This window comes from Lepidochelys kempii, chromosome 8 (genome assembly GCF_965140285.1).
Source record: "Lepidochelys kempii isolate rLepKem1 chromosome 8, rLepKem1.hap1, whole genome shotgun sequence".
Lineage (NCBI taxonomy): Eukaryota > Metazoa > Chordata > Testudines > Cheloniidae > Lepidochelys > Lepidochelys kempii.
This window is the reverse complement of record NC_136387.1, coordinates 50,707,336-50,727,879: the sequence shown is the minus strand read 5'-3', so window position 1 is coordinate 50,727,879 and position 20,544 is coordinate 50,707,336. Positions and strand designations below refer to the sequence as shown.

Below are 20,544 nucleotides of genomic sequence, written 5' to 3'. Positions count from 1 at the left end.
AGATTAAAATCAGTGAGTTAAATTGCAGTTTCCTGCTTGCTAATTTAAATCATGATTAAAACCCATCCATCCTGCTATGGCTACGTGCATGCGGTAAGCACAGTCCCCAGCTACAGCACACGCATGCAGCACAGGGAATAGAAATCACAACCTTGGGCTCCTGTAACAGTGCCCTTTGGAGGTAAAGGAGAGTCACTGTTAGCTGTGGGTAAAACTAGGCCATCTAGCCTCTTTGTCAGCCTCTGTTAGAAGGTAGAGCAGCCTTGTGTTTGAGCAGCTCTGATACTTACCTGGAATTGGCAGGGGTGCACATCTTGACCAGCGATTACTTTATGCGGCCACAAGAAGGTGCGCTATAAGCTCCTAGTCATAGGCTTGTGTGTCCTGCAGGATGTATCCCTAGGGCTGTGAATGTCATCGTTGGACTGCTCATATTGGTCTGCACAGTGAGGTTTAGGTGCATTCTCTGGAAGGTTAGTTCTGGGTGCGTGTGCGATGGCAGCACAACCTTGGGAGCAGGCTGGGCAGTGCCCCTGCAAAGGGAAGCTGATGGAAACCCCTAGGTGCTGATGCCAAAGCAGAGTTGCAGGTGTCCCAGACTAGCCTTAGGAGAAAAGGCAGCCCTCCAGATATAAGGGGCCAGATCTCCAGCATGGTTACGTCAGCGTGGCCCATTTAAGTCATAGTGGGCTCTGATTTATGGAACTGTGCCCACTTTACATCATCTGCGATACTTGATGTAGTGGTGGGGGTGGTATGGGGGAGCAGAGGAGTCACAGCTGAGTGAGGGGGCTGTTAGCCATCCTGCCTGCAAAGAGCCACTCTAGCGTGCTCCTAAATGTCGCTCCAAAAAAGGAGCCATGGGCACCAGTTGCTGAGGGTATGGGTGTGGTGGAGATGCCTGGGGTACACACCTGCAGACTTGCATGCTGCTATGGAGTGCCGCTGGCTACTGCCCGATTGAACGCTGGGTCCTAATTCTACCCTGCTCCTGCATAGAGGTAGAAGGGGACGAGATTAAGGTCCAGGTTTTTAAAGGTATCTAGACACCCAATTCCCACTAAAATCGATGGCTCCTAAATACTTTAAAAATCTGCCCCTAGTGTTGTGTCCTGTATCTCCCCTCCCATCAGATCCTCCCTTCTGCGGACAATAAAATTCTGAGTTCATCCCAAATTTAATTAAAATGGGTCCCTCCCTCCCTCCCCCTTTTTATGTTAAAATAAAAGGAACACAAACCTCCAGATTTTGCCTTTTGAACCCTATATGAGGAGTTGTTGCATCTTCCCATTGAAGTTCAGGGATTTAATCACACTCTTAAGTCCTTTGCTGAATTGGGGCCAGAACTATGCTGTCAAGCCTCCATGGTCAGGTCACAGGGCTTATGTGGTAAGTGCCATGGACCTGCATAACAGTTACTCACTGGCTTCTCAGCAGTTGCCCTTGCTAAATCCACTTGCAGTTGGCTGCTAATGCACACCCCATTTTTGGAAGAGGGAAGCTGCCATGTGTTTATCCTCTGGGATTATAAGGGCCATTGATAGCGTGCAGTGAAACAGACAGTAGTGATCCTGGGATGAGAGATGGCTGCAGTCTGCTTGATGTACGCTCAGCCAGAAATAGGTCACTTGCACTCTACTGAATCCCTAGAAAGAGGTAAACTGGATTTCCGGTGGGTTTTCTGTACCGTAGCCGTGTTCACGCATCAGCCTTGTTTCCTTTTCCAGAGATCTCGGGGAACACCGAGGACATTCCCCTGGTGCGCTGGAGGCAGCAGTGGCTGGAGAACGGCACGTTGCTCTTCCACATCCACCACCAAGATGGCACCCCCAGCCTGCCTGGCGCTGACCCCACCGAAGAGCCCCAGACTGAGTCAGCGGAAGAGGAGCTAAGGATCCTCCACATCTCTGTTATGGTACGTGCCAGCTCACCTTCAAAGGTGCGGTGCCGTTCTCTGCTCTGCAGGAGGCACCCAACGGGCGCCCAACTCCCATTGACTTTCAGTGGGAATGTTGAGCCTTTGAAAATTTCCTCTCCCGCTTTCCATGAAACGCCTGTGTGCTGAGCTGTCCTTGGAGGGTGGATGCGGTGGTTGTGGTGGTGGTTACCAGTAATGACTATCAAGACGCTGCCAATCCCCAGGCGCGTGGTAGAATGACATGCTTGGTAAACTGAGACTTAGACAAAGGTGTAAAAGAAAAGAAAAAAAAAAGGTTGAAATTGAAACAAAACGTTTCAATGGGGCCAGAACTGGAAATCTTTTGGATTTTCAGATGGCAGAATTTTTTGAGGTTTCGACTTTTCGTCTCCGTTTGGGAGAGGAACATTTTTCAATACCTCAACTTTTCATGGGACGGGAAAACTCTCCCAGCCAGCTCTATCTGGTGTTTCCTCTGGCTCATTTACGTCAGCTCTGCGAGCTCGCAGGGGCTGCAAAGCCAGCGGATCTCTCCCCTCACCCACTCACCTGAGGAATAGCCTTGCTGTAATGGAGATTGCCTGGAGGTGGAGGGCCAGGTGAGGGTCTCTATGCTGTCCCTCTTTGCAGCCCTCTGTGCAGGGGGTGGGACCAGGGAGGAGGAGGTGTGGCCAGAGCACGTTGCACTCCAGCTATGCTAGACAATTGGATGACTCCATAGGAAACCATTGCAGGTGGTTCTCTATGGGCTGCTCTAGCTTGTGCCAAGGGCTGCACTGGTGCTCCAGAATCCAGGAGGCACAAATCTATCACCCACCAGTCCCACTGGGCTTAGCTTGGCCATAGCCCAGGATTGGAGCCACCACCTATGAAGCAGACTTGTCTATGTGGACCAATGATCTGATCCAATGAGACAAACAGTGCATAAATCAGAGAAATGCAACAGTCCTCCCATTTTGTTCCCCCAGAGCGCCTGTGATCCCCAGACATCTCTGTTTCCTGTGCATGGTATCCCACACTCCCTTTAGGCTTTTCTCCCTCTGATGCTTTGTCACCCCTGCTTTCGTGGCACCAGCAGAGGAACCACAGCCTGATGGCTTTGATTTAGCGTGTGTGAGCACACAGGGCTTGGAATATAACAAGTGCGAGCCCCTTGAGCGTGTTGCAGATTGCATATCCTCCACCCCCTCTGCTGCCTTCCTGTCCTCTTCCCCTCAGAAGCTCTGGAAAGAGAATTCAGTGGAAGCCAAAGGGGAAAGAGAAAAAGTATAGATCAGTGTTTGTGAGGTGGATTATGTTTTTAACGATGGGAAGCCATACCAATTCCTTTGCCAGCAGAAGATAATTAGCTGGAGACAATGGGCTGCTGATGCTTGCTACAGGCTGTTTAATGAAGCCTGCTCTAATGAGAATGTCAATATCTCTTCCAGATTGCAGCCCGAGGCCAAGTGTCTCCTCCATCTTTTGTGCTTGATTAGTGGAGAAAAATTAATAAACGGCAAAATCAAACTGGAAACATTTAGTCCGTTTTTGCCGAGAAGGCTGTATGTTAACTGTTTAAAATTATCCCCGACACAGGGGCTGCAGCCTCAACTGATGTACATCAGGGGAGCTCTGGTCTGTCTACCTAGTTATTTACGTGGCCCTCATCACTGTACTATCTGAGCAATTCATGACAACTGTATCCCAGTTTTACAGCTGGGGAGCTGATAGCCAGGGTAGATTATGTGATTGCCCAAGGTGGTGATAATAACCAGCTCTTGTGTAGCACTTTTCGTCAGTTGGTCTCAAAGTGCTCCACAAAGGGGGTCAGTTTCCCCCTTTTACAGATGGGAAAACTGAGGCACAGGATGGTGACATGACTTGCTCAAAGTCAACTAGCCAGTCAGTGTCAGACCTGGGACTAAAATCTAGGCCTTTGGAGTCCCAGTCCAGTGCAGCCACTAGGCTACACTGTCTCCTTAGTAATTTACATCATGTTACTACACCGCCTTCCTAGGCAGCGTGGTAGCAGAAGAAATCTATGGGTGATCTGGGGATTAAATCCAGGTCTCCTTAATCCCAGACCAGTGCCCTCTCCACTGGACCATCCTTTCACGCTAGTCGTGGACTTTAGTGGAGCTAAACCAATTGACACCAGCTGATGATCTGGCCCCCAGATGGCAGAGAACTCCAGATCCTGGTGACTCCTCTCGTAGTCACCTGTTTTCCACTTGCTCCCTTTCTTCACTTGCCTCTCTGGAATGGAATGCAGCACGGTCCTGTTTGTGTCCACAGGTCTTGGAGATCCCTAAAATCTTGGGCCAAATGGGGCTTCAGCTCAGTGGGGGAGCCAGTCTGCGCCTTCAAACAGACCGGGCTGTGGGTTGCCATCTCAGTAATGCAATGAATGGCCTGTGCAGCAGGCTGCATGCCGAGATTCTGATCCAGAGAGGCCCTGAAGCACGTGCTTAACGTTAAGCACGGGAGTAGTCCCAGTGAAGTTAGTGGGATTATTTACATGTTTGAAGTTAAGTGCTTAAATGCTTTGCTGGATTTGGGTCTCTGCTGCTGGAGAATGAGAAGATCCTGGAGTGGTGTATGCGTGTGCATGCATGTATGTTTGTACACATATACACACTACAGGCCTGGGGTATGTTCTGTACTGCAATTGGACTTGCGTTCACAGGATATTTTGGTTAACTAGACTTTAGTTCAACAGCCAGACAGTGTATATCAGTAGGGGGCACGATGCAGGGGTTCTCTGTGGGAATCATTTGGTCTGTAATTGGACTGGAAATTCCAGGGCCTCTACACTGAGGCCATTGTTAAAACCACCAGATGGGGTACAGTGAGGAACTAATGTCCTCATTTCTCACCTGTGGGTGAATTAGGTTACAGGTGCAATGAGTCTGGTGGGCTCTCAGCTTAGTGTCACGTGGACTCTCATATTCGGCACAGGACCTCCCAATCCGGTATGGAGTGAACCTTAGAAGGGTTTGTTTTGAAAAGCTAATGATGAGCAGTTGCGTAGTAACAGTGTTCACCCCCTCAGGATCAGCCAGTGGGAGCTTGCTCTGATGATGTAATGCTTGGAACCTTGTGTCTACCCTAGAGCTTGATTGGGTGGGATTCTGCAGGAAAGCCAGTCTGAAGTGACCTGGCATGTTTTGAGAATATTTCACCTCTCCTGCTGGTGTGGTTTGAATTAACCAATGACCACTTGAGGCTACGTCAGCTTACGGGTCATGGTTGTATCTGGGGTGAAATAAATTCCAGGGTGGAAAACGGACGAGTGTAAGAGCCCAGGAAATGATTATTACCAAATGAACAGGAAGAAAGCCTGGTGGTGGTGGTGGTGATGATGATTACACCAACATGTGAAATTAAATATTTATTTTCCCCTTTTCCCTTCCCCCAAATTAATTCCATCCTGGAAGCATCTTTACACCCTAGGAAAGGGTCTTTTGCCAGGAACCAGAATAATGTGGTGTGCTAAAACTGAATTTTGAGTGTTTTTTCCTCCCAATTCAGCTGTGTTGCAAAGAGTGGTGGTGCTGGGCGACTGAGTCCATTTCTTTGAGCCCCTTGTGAGAATGACCTGTGGCTGTGGTTTTAAAATTGCCAACATTTGAGTAGCACTTCAGGCTCTGCATAATTTAGGAATTTCTATAGCAACCATTGCTCTGCTGTCCGGATATAGCCACTGAGAAGAGATGAAACTAGAACTAGATTCCTGTGCCCACCTGGAATGGAATCTGGATTCATTGGTAGGAGATAGAACCGGAACTGGATTCCTGTACATGCCTGAAAAGGAGTGCAGGGTCCTGATTCTCAATTCCAATTGGTGGAGGAAGTGGGGGAGGAGCAAATGTTGCTTTATGCCACCTTTGTCTTCCTAAATTCTGAACCAGCCAAGATTCTACCAGTTCTTAGGCATAAGTTAGGGAACCCAACGGGCTGCTCATGTCATGTCAGATAAGGTTATGCTCTTTCTTGAACAGAAAGTGTTAATTTAAGGAAACCACTGCGACGGCAGTTAAAAACAGGCTTCCACATAACTTGCGTTCCAGCTTTGTCTCCCTTGTTTACCAGGGACCATATGCTGTTTGAACTCTGTAACACAGAGAGGCACCTAGTGGCCTAATGATATAATGCAACTAAACATAATACAGTTCCAGCAGCTGAGAAGAGCCAGCATGCAGTGGCATTACAGCTGTGCCTCATTGTCTCTCCCTTGCTCCTTGCAAGGGGGTGGCATAGATCTGGGGCCTGCAAGGTGGTGGCATAGATCCATTATGCCAGCTCTGTGCTGTCTGGGGAAGCTCCCCCACACACTAGGTATATTCCCCAACGGCCAGATCCCCAGACTTTATGGGCCAGTGCAGCATAAAAGGGTCATAATGTGAGTCCCCGTTATGTCCTTGCTAATGAGTAACTCAGAACCACACTGACCACTCAGGAATCAGATGCCACGTTTAAGCACCAGTGTACCATGTCTCTTCTGCTGGGATCAGTTGCCCACCCCTGTGATGACGTGACATGGTGAGGGCTATATGGGGCTAGTAAAAGGAACCCCGAGAGACTGCTATGTCCCAGCTAACCGCAGTGCCCTCCAAGTGGCTGCTCCTTTGCTTAATCTGCAGACATTTTTCTTTTTGGAAGGAAGGGAGGGGTCAGTACTTCTCCATTATCCTGAGAATGAAAGAGGGTTAACACGTAATGGGCATTAGAGAACTCTGCCAGCTGCTTCGTCTGTTGCTCATTCAATAATTCCCTTAATGTTTTGTCCTAATGGAGCAAATGATGGTTATTATTTTATTTTATCAAGATCACCTATTGCATAAAAAGGAGGAGAGGGAAAATGGCCAAGAATGGACATTGAGCTGTTAGCTGGCTCCCATTTATTTATTTTTTGCTCTTGGCATGCGAGATTTAGAGGACTGGCACAGTCAGCAAAATTGAGCTCGTATCACTCCAGCTTTATCTATGGACTGCAGTAGCAATGGACCCTTTGTCTGGCTTATCTGGGTAGATTGTGAGCATTTTGGGGCAGGGACTGGCTTGAAGGGCTTGTCTATACAGGGAGATTTACCAGCAGGATTCCATTGCTATGGTTATACCAGTATGTTTAAACTTGTAAAATTCTGCCAATAAAAATTGCCCCATGCAGACATGGCTTCACTTTGTGTGTGTGTACAGCACACAGTGCAATGGGACCCTGATCTCAGTTGGCCCCTCTAGGCACTACTGTAATGTCAATAGCAATCCCGTCTTCTCTTGTCTTTTGTTAAGTCACACACTTAATTTCTCTAAGAGCCCCTGGGACAGTCTCCAAAGATTGAGTGCGCTAGTGCTCAAACCAGCCGGAAACGTCACTTGAGGAAGAGCTCAGTGTGAGCTCGAAAGCTTGTCTCTTTCACCGACAGATGTATTGGTCCAATGAAAGATATTACCTCCCCCACCTGGGCACTGAAAACTTTGCCAGTACGAGCGTTTGCCCACAGTAAATCTGATCTCTGCTTTCAAAGACTACATGAAAATAAATATATAAAGATTATTAGTTTCCCTCGCTTTCAGGTAACTGCTTCAAAGCTGGCTCCTCTTGGCCCTACCGTCCTGATTCAGCAAAACATTTAAAGCTTGCGCTTAACTTTAAGTGTGTGTTTTAAGTTCCTTGAAGTCAATTGGAACTAAGCACGGGCTGAAGTGTTTTGTTGAAGGAGGCTGGTCTTCAGCACATGCTTAAGGGCTTGGCTGAATTGAGGCCATAGTGTCTAACCAGCACCTACGGACTGCAGTCTTATCTGTCTTGGGCAGTGTTAAGATTGATCCATTGAGTGGGTGAGTTTGCGTTATCATCTGTCTGTTCTGTACCAGTCCTGTGGATTATAAGTACAGGATTTCGCTCCCCCGAGCCGACAGCTGGACTCTATTCATGAACATTCTGTTTCCTTTAAAAAAAAAAAAAGCACCCCAAAATGATTTAATACTAAAATACATCAACATGATTTAAGGACTGTTTCAATTTTAGTTCTTTTTCAGTAACTTACTCTTGCGTTTGAATGAAAGCTCCCCATGAGGCAAAGCCAGGCTCTTGGGGGTTTTGTGATTTATATGCTACTTTCCATGTTTTGATGATCGCAGGCTCTCCTGGCTGAGGCAGGGTTGTGATACAGAGACTTTTCTTTATTTTCTTTTGCCAAGAATTCCTTCCATTTCAAATGAGCCAAGAAATCTCCCCTCCCCCCGCACAATTACTCTGGCATCTCTGAGGGTAAATGGGATTAGACTTATTTATTCGCATTTACAAAGCACCTACACAGCACTCTAGGTGCTGCACAAAAATGTACAGCTCCATAGAGCAAAGGACCCCAAATGGACAGTCGCATTATCCCCCACCACAAATCCCCCTCAGATGGTTTTGTCTAAAAGATACATTCTAGTTCACTTGGGAATTCATTCACTCCAAGTCAGCACATTATACATAGCAGGTACGCACTAGCCTTGTTTTACAGATTGGGGGGAGGCGTAACAGTGAAGCGGCTTGCCCAAGATCAGACACTGAGTTAGTGACGGAGCTGGGAGCAGAACCCAGGAGTTCAGGGATCCAGCTCACTCTGCTACCCCACACCTCACCCAAACAGCTAAGTCAAGTGAAGAAATTCAAGGTCCATTCCAGTGGGGCCTGGAGGAAATCTTTAACCAGTCCCAACTCTGCTCCCATTGACCTTCTCCACAGAAAGGATAAGGGACCGACTACTACCAGTAGTTAAGGGAGTTCCCCTTTAGCTCAAGTAGCGGGTTGTCTCACTGGGATGGCAGGCAGTGTAATGTGTTAATGTCTGAAAGGATCATGATCTTGTGCTGTTGGCCCTGTCTTCCTTCAGCCCCCACTCCCCATTTCCTACACTCAGACATCCTGTGTCTATGTCAAGGGGTGGCTGGTCCCTGTGATTAACATAGGTCCAGCGCCTCTGTGCCAGAGCTGGTGCTCCCACCTGAGCCAGTTAAGAAGGTGGGGCTGGGCACCTGGGCTATAAAGGGTCGGGGGAATTTCAGTGGTGACAGAGCTAGAAGGGGAACTACGGACAGAAATGAGAGGGAGTGAGGGTCTCTTGCCATGGTCCCCGAGGAAGAGAGTTGGGGCTGGGTAAGAAGTCCCAGCTGAAAGGTTTGCTTTTCCTTTGGGAGAAGGCAAAGGCGAAAGGCCAGACCCTGCTTCTCCTCCAGCTGCCCAGACGATGGGAAGGGGCAGCACCTCAGGGAGGAGGGTGTGTGCCCAGCTTAAAGCTAGGTGGAAGATTATTGTTGTGTTTTTTGGAACATTGTGTTAATAAGAAACCAGGTGCTAAGAAGGGGTGTGAGCAGATGAGAGACTGTGGCATGTGTTTAAGCAGCCCTGAGGAAAGGGAAAATGGGCTGCAGAGGCACCCTGGCCACAAGGAGGCGCTCGGATGGTGGCCACTGTTCCAGTCACACTGGACTGTAAGATCTGGGTCTGTATTCTGGGGCACCAAAGTACCCCACTCTGAGTAGTTATATAGAGTGGGATTTTGTAAAGCGCTCCGTCGTGGCCTGCCTCACCGTTGGCTTCAATGGAAGCAGAATGAGGCCAAGCCTGAGCCCTTCTGAAATGCAGTCTGGAAAGCAGGCGATCAGTGCTAAATATTACCTCGTAGTGAGAGCGGGAGACCAGGTGTCAGGAGACTTGGATTTTATCCCTGTCTCTGCTATCGACTCACTGTGTGATCGTAGGCAGGTTGCTGCACCTCTTCCTGCTGCCATTTCCCCAGCTCTCCAGTGGATAGACCCACCTCCGGAAAGTGCCCAGCTGAGCTGCACGGTAGAACTGCTGCATACGATTGTTACTTATTAGGGAGCTGTATCCCACACCGCTGATTTCCTGACGGTGCTCTGCCTCTTCCGTCTTCTCCAGTCCCGTTTCCATTACACAGGCTTGTTTGAAGGACTAAAACAATAGCGGCTGTCGTTATCACATGCATTATTCAGACTGTTGCCTCTGCCAGGAACAGTGGGGTCTCCATGGAAATGTAGAGCCCAGTTTTTCCCTGGCCTAAGAAGGCACAATTACTATTGAAGGGAACTCCCAATGGATGCTGCTCCTGCTTATTCCAGGCGTGATTTTGGCCCCAAGGGCAGATCTTCAGCTGGTGTATATTGTCAATGCCCGATTGAATGGAGCTATGATGATTTAGACCATCTGAGGAACTGGCCTATGTTTTAAATGGGCACTGTCTGTACCGGTAGGCTCAGTTTTCCCCATCTGCTTTACCCTCCCTTTGCAAAGTGCTTGGAGATCCCAGTCTGATAACGAGAGGAGATCTGCTGAGGTCGCTTCGGGGCGTGGCATAGTAGGATTTCCCTGTGCTCCATCCCTGCACCTTGAGTGGAACATACAGCAGGACAGCATCTAGAGCCTGGTGGGGCAGAGTCCCAAGCCTGGCGCCCGTGTTTATAGTTGAAGGGCTGCCTGCTGGGGAAGGAATTTGGCATTTTTAAGGCACCATTACGCTGCGTTTGGAAACGTGACAGCTCCCGGCAGCTGCAGGGCTTGTAAGAAAGCCAGGGCTTCGATTTTTTTTTTTTTTATACCTGACCTTTTAAGTGTATAAGACCCCGAACTATAGTGTCAGCAGCAGGCGTGACTTTCAGCCTGGCCTGGAGTCAGACTAGTGGGTGAGAGGGGAAAGTTGTCCAGTCCCCTTTGCCGTTCCCCCTTGGCCATGCGTTCCCTGCCGCGCTGGCCATCCAGCTGGAATGGAAGCCACTGATCTCCTTGTCCATGTAGCTCTGCCTCCCGGCGGCCGGCTGCAGTTCTGCTGCCTCCAGCCGTGGCTCTGAGCCCTGCTTCTGTTCCCTTCCCTAGGGGGGGATGATTGCCCTGCTGCTCTCCATCCTGTGCCTGGTGATGATCCTCTACACCCGCCGGCGTTGGTGCAAGCGACGCCGGGTGCCGCAGCCCCAGAAAAGTGCCAGCGCGGAGGCGGCCAACGAAATCCACTACATCCCCTCAGTCCTGATTGGGGGTCACGGGCGGGAGAGCCTGCGCAACGCCCGTGTGCAAGGCCACAACTCCAGCGGCACGCTGAGCATCCGTGAGACCCCCATCCTGGACGGCTATGAGTACGACATCACTGACCTGCGTCACCACTTGCAGCGCGAGTGCATGAACGGCGGCGAGGACTTCGCCAGCCAGGTCACCAGGACGCTGGATTCGCTGCAGGGCTGCAATGAGAAGTCTGGCATGGATCTCACGCCAGGTTGGGGGTCGAAAGGTTTACCCTCCATGTGCTTTGCTCTTCCTGTTTGCGTGGGCTCAGCTGAGTCCTGAAACCAAGTCCTCTCCCTGTGTGTATTGCTGGGCATTGGGCTACAGTGGAATACATATACACAGAGTACCCCTTTCCCCGTGCAAGTTTGATTTGATCCCAGAGCCGTGTGGGACAACCTAATCTGGGGTTCCCTTAAGCATGGGATGGCAGTGAGTATGTTCCCCTGGGTATTCTCATAGCCATGGCTTGGGGCCTCCATGCAGCCAGATCTAGCAGCGCGTCTTCCACTGCATGTGATGTAGCAGAGATAAGAGGTGGTGCTGAAATGCAGAGCCTTGATTCCAGTACAAGAATCTCTGTGCCCGCACCTTTCTTCTCCCTGAACAGAGGCTTCAATAAGGGGTCAGATGGAAAGGGAAAAATGTGGTGGTATTCTGTCCCAGCTCTGTCCTCATCCCCAAGCTCCAGCCACAGTCCCAGGACCACTGGGTCCATTTAAAAAATGATCAGCAGTGAGATAGTTAACGTCGATGTTTAAAGTGTCATCAGTAGTCTTCAGTGTTAATACCACCTTGATGCAAATGGGGCTTCTCTTGGATCACAAGACCTAGTGACTACATAGTTGTCCTCTGATCACAGCCTGTAGCCACTTTGCAACCTGTAGGTGGAGTCTAAACTGTATTCCTGGGAAGTCCAAGGATGAGATTTCCAAAGCTGCCTAAGGGATTTGCCTGCCCAGTTTGTGCAGTGAAATCTCTTATGCAGCTTTGAAAATTTTAACCCGAGCCCTTAGCCTGGTCAGAGAGGGGCCCAGTTAGGTCTCATGTACACTACAGCTTGTACAGTATTGTAACTGGGTCAGGGGTAACTATATTGTAAGGAGGGTCCCCTGACTCAGTTATTGCTGTAGTGCAGATGGGCCTGAATGCCTGTCTATTTGCAGACTCCTCAAGATGACGCTGAATGAATTGGGGCTTCTCCAACACCCAGCCTAAGAGGTAGTTTATCTCATGGGGCGAGTTTTAACCTTCCTCCTTGTCATCCCTGGCTCTTCCCAAGTGATTACTTCCCTTCCTCCACGCTACAGGCCAGATAAGGAGTTTCTCCCTGCTTGTTGGATCTCACCCTGGTAGCAATGCATTGCAGGGCTGGTGGAGCTGCAGTAGGTGGGCATGCTGCTGCTTGGAATGGACAGGGTTCTCCAGAGCCTGGTTTGAACCAATTTTGTCATCCCATGCACCTTTGGAGTGGAAGAAACCTGTTCCAGCCCCTGTTCCCTTGTCCCCCATAGGGACCCTGGTCAATTTCGCTGGCCGGGCCACCATCCAAGGTGTTGCTAGAGCTCTCGCCCAGATGCTGGGAAAGGAATTGGATCCTGAGAAATGAATTCTCTCTTTCTCTCTCCCTCCTTTTTTTGTCTTTTCTCTGAAAGTTTTTGCCTTAAATTCTTCCTGCTCAGGAAGCGACAACGCCAAGCTGTCCTTGATGAACAAGTACAAGGATAACATCATCGCTACCAGCCCTGTGGACTCCAACCACCAGCAGGCTACCCTGTTGTCTCATACCTCCAGTAGCCAGCGGAAGCGGATCAATAACAAAGCGCGAGGTACCCTGTGGCTCCCCGGGGCTGGGGGCAGCAGTGGGGAGTTCTGTTCACTGGTGGAGCTCAGGCCTTGTCTGCATCGGGGATTTTGCCTTCCCACCCCATCTGGCGCGTGCAGGCAAAGCCACAGTCCCCCAATTTCCGGCTCTACCAGTACAAATACCAGCATTGTCCATCTACGACAGAGGACTGCAAACAGGGCAGGTCCCCAAGGCAGAGTTCATGATTTTCCTCTGTGGGAGAAGGGAGCACTTTGTGTTCCCCATATCAACACCCTCTGACCACTTAAGAGCCAGCATTGGTGACAGCAGTGGGCAGAGCTCAAAAGATCCTGAGGTTGGGTCACCTGGGCAGGTGTCTGTGCCTCTGTTTCCCCTCCCAGCCCTTGTCTATTTAGATGGTAAGCTCCTCAGGGCAAGAGGAGTGCATTTGTACAGCACCTGGCGCAACGAGGCCCTGATCTCTGGCACTTCTGGCAGTGCAAGTAAGAACAGCAATGAGAGACGGCAGGTGGCTATGATGGGGGCAGAGGTTGGGGGAAAAGTGCGATTGTTGGAAGTGATTCTGTCATCTGTTAATTGTAGCTGGCTCAGCATTTCTGAACCCCGAAGGAGATTCTGGGACAGAGGCTGACAACGACCCCCAGCTGACGTTTTATACTGACCCATCTCGGAGCAGGCGGCGCAGCAGAGGTATGCATGTGGGTGGGCGGGTGGGTGTGTAGGTGGGGGGAGAATGGAGGTTGGGAATCGAAAGCAGATGTTCCTGCAGGGGCTGGACCCGGGTTGTGTCTACGTGTGTTTTCCAATAGCAGGACTATATCCAATATGAAGATGAGAAGAGATGGAGAGTTAGGTAAGTGCTCAGGGACAAACCCTGATCCCTTTGAAGTCACTAGTAAAGCTCTTATTGACTTCTTTGGGGCCAGGATTAGGCCGTCAGTCCAGCTGTCTGGCTGCAATGCCCCTATTCCAGTAGTCTTATAGTTCCATCTCCTTCCAGATATGTAACCCAGACTGGGAGGGCATCCTCTTTGTGGGGACGTCCGAGTTCTGTTTTGTCTCATCAGGCTTCCTCAAATGGCTGTGTGCTGCAAAAGTGCAACGTTGTAGGTTCTACATGAACACTGGCTATGGGTATGATTTTCCATTGAATAGTTGGTGTGATGGCGGTCAGAACTGATACTCAAACTAGAATCAGGAAGTGCTGATTTCTAGTCCCTAGCCAGTCCGCTGGCCGCATGGAGCTGTTTGGGAGATCTTTGCAACTGAGGATGAAATAGATTCAAATTTTGCTGCTGGCATCTCCCAGGATTTGTTGTATATTAATGAGTAACGGGCTTCAAAGCCTGGCTTGTTAGCCCCTGTGCCTCCCTGTTCGGTGTCTTACTGCTATTATTTTAATAAAACCGTCTCCCGCACAAAGGGGAAACCAGATGGAAAGATTCTATAAATACACTGTACCTCACCAGCGATGGGCTGTATACAAACATAGAGAAGGCAGCTGTGCCCGACTTAAAAGAAGGAAGAGAAATGATTATAAAAACCAACCCTTCTATATCAAAGTAAAACAAGGCTGTACTGTTAACCAATAACATTGTCCCTAGCTAAAATGATGGACTAGTTTTCTCTTACCATCAGCTTCTTTCTTGGGAACTGTAGATTCTCTTCTGCACCCCCCAATGCACCCTTTATAGCCTCGGCAGTGATGCTCACAGCTTGGCCTGCTGTTCTCTCCTCGGGACATCTGAACTTTTATTCTATTGTGTCGGTTCTTAGACTGCATCCAACAATGTGACTAACATCTGTCACGTGGTGTTTGTTCTCTCATCCCCTCCCCAGTGGGAGAGGTGTGCAGCGGACACTCCTTGGTTTGGGGAGGTGGTTGCTTTTGGGGGGTTTTTATACACGTTTTTCCGTGTTTGTCCTAGAGAAGATAGGCAAAGAGTTGGAGTGGAAGGTGGGGAGGTTTGTGATGGTCCATAGTTCCTGGGGCGGTTCATTCTGCAGTCTCAGACTGGCGCCCAAGGCTCTTCTATCTGCTACACAGACATGCTTTACCCTTCTTGTAGGGCCTTCCGGCGTGCCTGAGGAATAGAGTTGTAGACCACAGTCTGCATCCCTGAGCTTTAGCTGTCCTTTAGCTGTCGTGTGCCCAGATCAGTCCCTTGGAGATAAGGACAGGGACCTTGAGCTTGACTTGCTATTTTCTGGTAAACCAGTGTAGAGAGTAGAGGACAGCTTGATGTGCTCGTGATAGCTTGTGTTTCTGAAGATGAGGAGATGCGCTACGGTGTCTTTACTAGGTGGAGCTTCGTTAAAGTGCCGCAGGCTTCATGCCCAAGTATATCGCAGTGCTGTAGTCATGCCAAGAGGTAATGAGGGTGTGAATAGCATGTCATTGTCTGCCAGGATGGGATGGAGTCTCCTAGCCAACTGGAAATGGAGGAAGCATTATTCATGGATGCTGCTGTGTGATTGCTTAGCATCAGCGAGGAATCCAGGAGCTCTCCAACTCTAGTGACTGAACTGACCAATTGTGGATGTGTACCTTGAACCAAAGGAGACAGCACCGTGGCTGTGAACTCTTCATAATGCTCTCCTCTTCCCTCTTCTGGCTTGCTCGGGTGCATCTTCAGCCAGCTGTTCTTCACCTATGAGCTGATCTCATCCAAGCACTGGGCCATATTGGTGGTAGCAGTGTGGTCATGTGTGGCGAAGGGTAAGTAGAGCTGTGAGTCATCTGCATATTGCTGGCACTTGCGTCCATGTCATCTGACCAGTTCACCTAGTGGTTGCATGTAAAGGCCCAGAGGTCCTGGTGGAACTTCACAAGCAAGCGGTTTGGTGGTGGAGGCATGCCAGAGTCTTCGGGCAGCCATCTGAGGTAGGAGCAGAAGCAGGCTGGAGTAGGGGCATGGAAACAGGCCTGGGTAGAGCAGGAGCCAAGCGCTGAAGCAGGGACAGTCTGTTGAAACTACCAGCGGTGGGAATGCTTCTGGCCAGGTAGTGACGTCAAGCAGACTGGAGAGCCTGCTTCCTTTAGGAGCTTGTATACCTGCCTTGGGGTCACCTGGGTGGGTCCTTGCTTGTGGATTGGCTGAACCCTTGTTGAATGGAATGGAGCCCATCCCAGGACCTGCAGGTAGTTGTCTCTAATGACTCATCTCACTTTCTGGCTTAGGGGGTGACACCCCAGGTTTAAACAGACTCAGGCTTAGAAGTATCACAAGGTGCAGTTCCCCATCATGTCTCGCTGGGTGCCTCCCTCCAGGAAGGACCCAGAGCATCCTAGTGCATTACTCTGGAACCCTGCCACACCTCTCAGGCAGGACAGCAGAATCTCGTGGTCCACATGTCAAATGCTGTGGAGAGGTCCCAGGAGGATGAGAATGGATGTCTGCCCTCTATCCATTGACAGCAGGAGATCTTCCATCAGTGCTGCTAAAGTGGCTTCAGTTGCATGTCCTGGCCTGAATCCAGATTGTGCTGGGTCTAGAAGATTAAATTACCTAGTAGTCGGCCTTCTGCTACCCTCTCCTATGAGCTAGCTCAGGAACGGGAGGTCTGATGCTGGGTAGTAGTTGACTTGGACTAAAGTGTCCAGGGTGGATTGGTCGGGCTACTGCATGTTTGAAGGAGGAAGGGAAAATTCCTTTTCTGCATGAGGCACTGGCGGTTTCAGTCAGGACTGGTGCCGTTTGCTTCTGACTGTTTCACAAGCCAGGACGGGGATGGGCGAGATTCACAAGTTTTGGGTTAGGAAGCTCTGGAGACCTGAAAGGAGTCTCCAGAGCTTCCTGATGAGAGAATGTGCTGAAGTCTGGGAATGCAGGAGTGCTGTTTGTTGATGGGTATTTTCTCCTTATCTTCCTTTCGCTGAATACACAGGCAAATATCTCTGACTGTTTCTAAAGTCATGGCATTTCCCTCTTCTTTTATTTTCTTCTTTGGATAACTGAACTTGTGAAATGAGCACACAGCCTTTCAGTCCACTCACTGGATGAGCCTAAGACTTCACTTCCATTGCAAGCAAATCCCTGTCTAGGCTCTGTTAATTAACTGATTTCTCTTTCCCCCTTGGAAAAGTTCTAAACTAAAACTTCCATAAGATACCTTGGTGATGGACGTGGAGGCCACTAGCATACCCTGGCATGTGCCTGGTCAGCTTCACCATATTCACCACCGGATTGTAGCAATTTAAGATGCAGCAGGTCAAATTCAGAGCAGGAATCATTTGAGGCAGGTCCCTTTGATAAGGGGCCCCACACAGGCTGCCTCAGTCTTTCACCTTTCTGAGACAGGTGAACTCAGCACAAGTTTTCTCAGAGCATGAGTCCTTCAGATGAGAGATTAAAAGCCTTGGACGTTAAAGATCTCGTGGCACCTATTCATGGCGAACTGAATCCAAGAAAATTACCAGCAAGAAAAACCAATGGAATACTCTACTTCTCTTCTTTTTACTGAATACTCAGCCATGTATCTCTGACCTGCTGGAAAAAGAAGCCATTTACAGTGGTCTTTTAGAACGCATTGATGCACACAACAGTGTTGTGAAAGGACCTGAACTGTTACATGTGCAGTAACATACAGACAGCTGACGAAGTGAAGAATGATCCTCCATAAAAACATAATGGGCCAAAGTCTCCTCTTTGACGTGTATAAATCCAAAGTGGCTCCATTGAATGACCTCACGGGAGTTGCTCTGGATTTCCGGTCAGGAGGATGAGAGCAGAATTTGGACCAGTGTGTTTTTCAGAAGAGTGTGTATGGGAGGGAAAGACTGATCTCCCAAAACATCTGCTCCCCTCACTGTAGGGCAGTGTGCTGGTTGTCCACCTTCCTGCTGTGCTGCCTACCCGAAGTGGCTGCATTTCAGGGATCAAATAATTGTCTGTGGTGTAGTTTGTGAAGTACGTTGGGGTGAGAGGCGCTATATACACCTAAGACCTCATTCTGTACTGTGACGCCAAACCAGCTGATTCCTCTAGCCACATGGGTCCTGTGACTCTTAGCAAAACGGCATCTTTTGAGCCCTATGTGCCTGCAGCCCTTAGGACCGCTCGCACAGCTCTGAAAGATTCTGAGAACTGTGAAGCCTCAGGCTGTTAAAGCTTCAGGTTTGATAGTGCTAGTGTTCTCGCGGCCCAGAGTTGCCTCTTCCCCTGCCAGGGCATTGTGCCAACTGTCAGAGAGATGATAGGTCAGAAGCTGCAGGATGCCTGACGCTGCGGGGGCGGACAGAGGCTGCCGCTTCTGAGCGGATGTTTGAGATAGGGACAGACCGACCAGCCTTCCAGGCACTCCGTGGAGTGCCGTTCATTACCTGTGGGAACTGGAGTCTGCACATGTATGGGCCAATAACCAAAAACTTGGCTGCTTGTGGAAGCAGTTCCAGGGCACAGCACTTTGATCTCAGCAAAGCTGCCCTCCCCCATCACCCCAAACAAGACAGGGACTAACGCAAACTCTGTGGGTTGTGATCCCTTTGATCCTCTAAGTGGTGAGGGTGGTTGAGAGGTGAGGGTTTCCTTGGGAAGATGAACTCTTCTGGTATTCTCTGCTCTGTTTGATCAGGAGGTGGGAGTGGGGGAGCTAGGGAGCTCCTTGGATTGTGTTCTAGAAGTGGCAGCTGGTGCTTGTGGCTCTGATGTCTCTGCCATCAGTCTCTTTGTTCGCTGTTGTTCCAGTTGGCTCGCCGAGAAGTCCCGTCAACAAGACCACGCTGACCCTGATCAGCGTCACCAGCTGCGTGATCAGTCTGGTGTGCTCGTCCCACATGAGCTGCCCGCTCATCGTCAAGATCACCCTGCACGTCCCGGAGCACCTCATTGCCGACGGTGAGCACGCCCCCACCTCCGCCCACACAGCTCTGCCCTCTGACCCTCAGGCGGGGGGAGTGGGCCAGGGTAAATGCCAATCTGGCTGGGTATGGAGCTGCCCACCCTTGGCGTCACGACAGGTGGACGGTACATCATGCTGCCGAATGTCATCACGTCAGGACTAGGGTTGCCAACTTTGGTTGGATGAATTCCTGGAGATTTCATCATATTACATAAAGATTAATCTTTAAATTAAAGATTAATTCTTAGAGACTCCATGACAATCCTGGAGGGTTGGTAACCTTCAGGACTCATCGTGAAGCTAATGGCCGAGGAGAGTCTGCTCTTTGGGAACCAGGTCTGAAATCATGGGCCACCACAGGGGGAAGGGCCGGGCCAGGCCAGGGGAGCCCCTGTTCTGGGACATCATCCTCCGAGCACAGAGCTGCGTGTGTGGGGAAGGCTATTCCAGTTATAATTGAAACTGGCCTGTGGGGTGCCTATAACTGGCTTGCAGGAAGCTTGGGTTCTGAAACTAGTTTGCGGGGAGTTCTGTATCGCAGGCTTCCCGACCGGTGTTTCTCTTGCAGGGAGCCGCTTTATCCTGCTGGAGGGCAGCCAGCTGGATGCCAGTGACTGGCTAAACCCTGCCCAGGTCATCCTGTTCTCCCAACAGAACTCCAGCGGGCCCTGGGCACTGGACCTCTGTGCCCGACGGCTTCTTGACCCGTGTGAACACCAGTGTGATCCAGAAACCGGTAGGCAGGGTTGGCGGGGAGGCCAGGGTAACTTCCATCACCAGCAGCACAGGCTCCTGCTCGCTGATCTCTCCGGGTTCAGATGGGCCCCCTGGATTTACCAGCCGGTCCAAAGATTGGCTGCACAGGGGCAGACTCAGTCGTTATAGGCTGGTGGCCTGTGTGATAAGCATCCTGTGCCAGCAACATCATCCATTTAGCCTGTTTGTTTTGTGGCTAACATGTTTGGCACAGACTTGGAGACTTTGCTGGGTCTTGGTGGCCCAGGTCAGAAAAGAGTTCGGTGATTTGCATATTTAAATTAGATCCCTGATTTTCCTTCCCCTCCACCCCCTAACTGATGATTTACTGCAAGGGATCCCTTCTTTCCATCCCCTTCCCCAAAGTGCTTGTGAAGGAGTGGCTGAGATGGCACAGACCCAGGGGTAACTGCAATCTGAGGGAAATCCATGCATTCCCCAGGTGAGTTTTTCATGCCACATAATGGCAGTTGTATGGCTAAAGCCCCATGTAACGCTTTGAAACTCGGAACGCTATTTTCTTGTGCCCCCCACCCCCGAGAAATATAAGAACTGCAGCACTGATCAGCAGGGTGAGATAAGGATTGAATGGCAACCCTCACTCAGGGGCTATAGCTTGCCCTCGATCCTCCTCCGTTTCCTTACACCTATAACTGTAACTTGGCCACGCAGAGCTCTGATCTCAGGATGTCTAAAGGACGGGGAAGAATTTGGGTGTGGACGTGGTGGAAGTGCGGCATAGCTGCAGTGGTCCCACCCGCAAAAATGGCGTGAAATAACCAGCGCGCGTCGTTTACTGTCTGCCAGCAGGCACAATGCCATTGCAGGGATACGGAGATACTGACCAAACTACCGCTGCGCAGGGGAACCCAGGGCATCTGTGGCTGCCTGTACTGAGACCCGCAGTGTCAAGGTTCCTCCCCCACTCTGAACTCTAGGGTACAGATGTGGGGACCTGCATGAAAACCTCCTAAGCTTACCTTTACCAGCTTAGGTCAAAACTTCCCCAAGGTACAAAATATTCCACCCGTCGTCCTTGGATTGGCCGCTACCACCACCAAACTAATACTGGTTACTGGGGAAGAGCTGTTTGGACGCGTCTTTCCCCCCAAAATACTTCCCAAAACCTTACACCCCACTTCCTGGACA

General features: G+C 50.1%; 1 protein-coding gene across 5 annotated transcripts in view; it reads left to right on the top strand.

The window, feature by feature from the left end:
• ASTN1 (astrotactin 1) overlaps window positions 1-20,544 on the top strand; it is a 188,593-nt gene that overhangs the window by 73,980 nt on the left and 94,069 nt on the right. For 2 of the 5 annotated variants that reach the window (XM_073356477.2, XM_073356473.2), the window contains exons 2-7: window positions 1,728-1,915; window positions 10,788-11,196; window positions 12,626-12,799; window positions 13,381-13,488; window positions 18,486-18,635; window positions 19,208-19,375. In XM_073356477.2, coding sequence (XP_073212578.2) covers window positions 1,728-1,915; window positions 10,788-11,196; window positions 12,626-12,799; window positions 13,381-13,488; window positions 18,486-18,635; window positions 19,208-19,375 — 1,197 coding nt within the window. The remainder of the gene's footprint in view (window positions 1-1,727; window positions 1,916-10,787; window positions 11,197-12,625; window positions 12,800-13,380; window positions 13,489-18,485; window positions 18,636-19,207; window positions 19,376-20,544) is intronic. The other 3 variants (XM_073356476.2, XM_073356474.2, XM_073356475.2) reach the window with 3 other exon arrangements.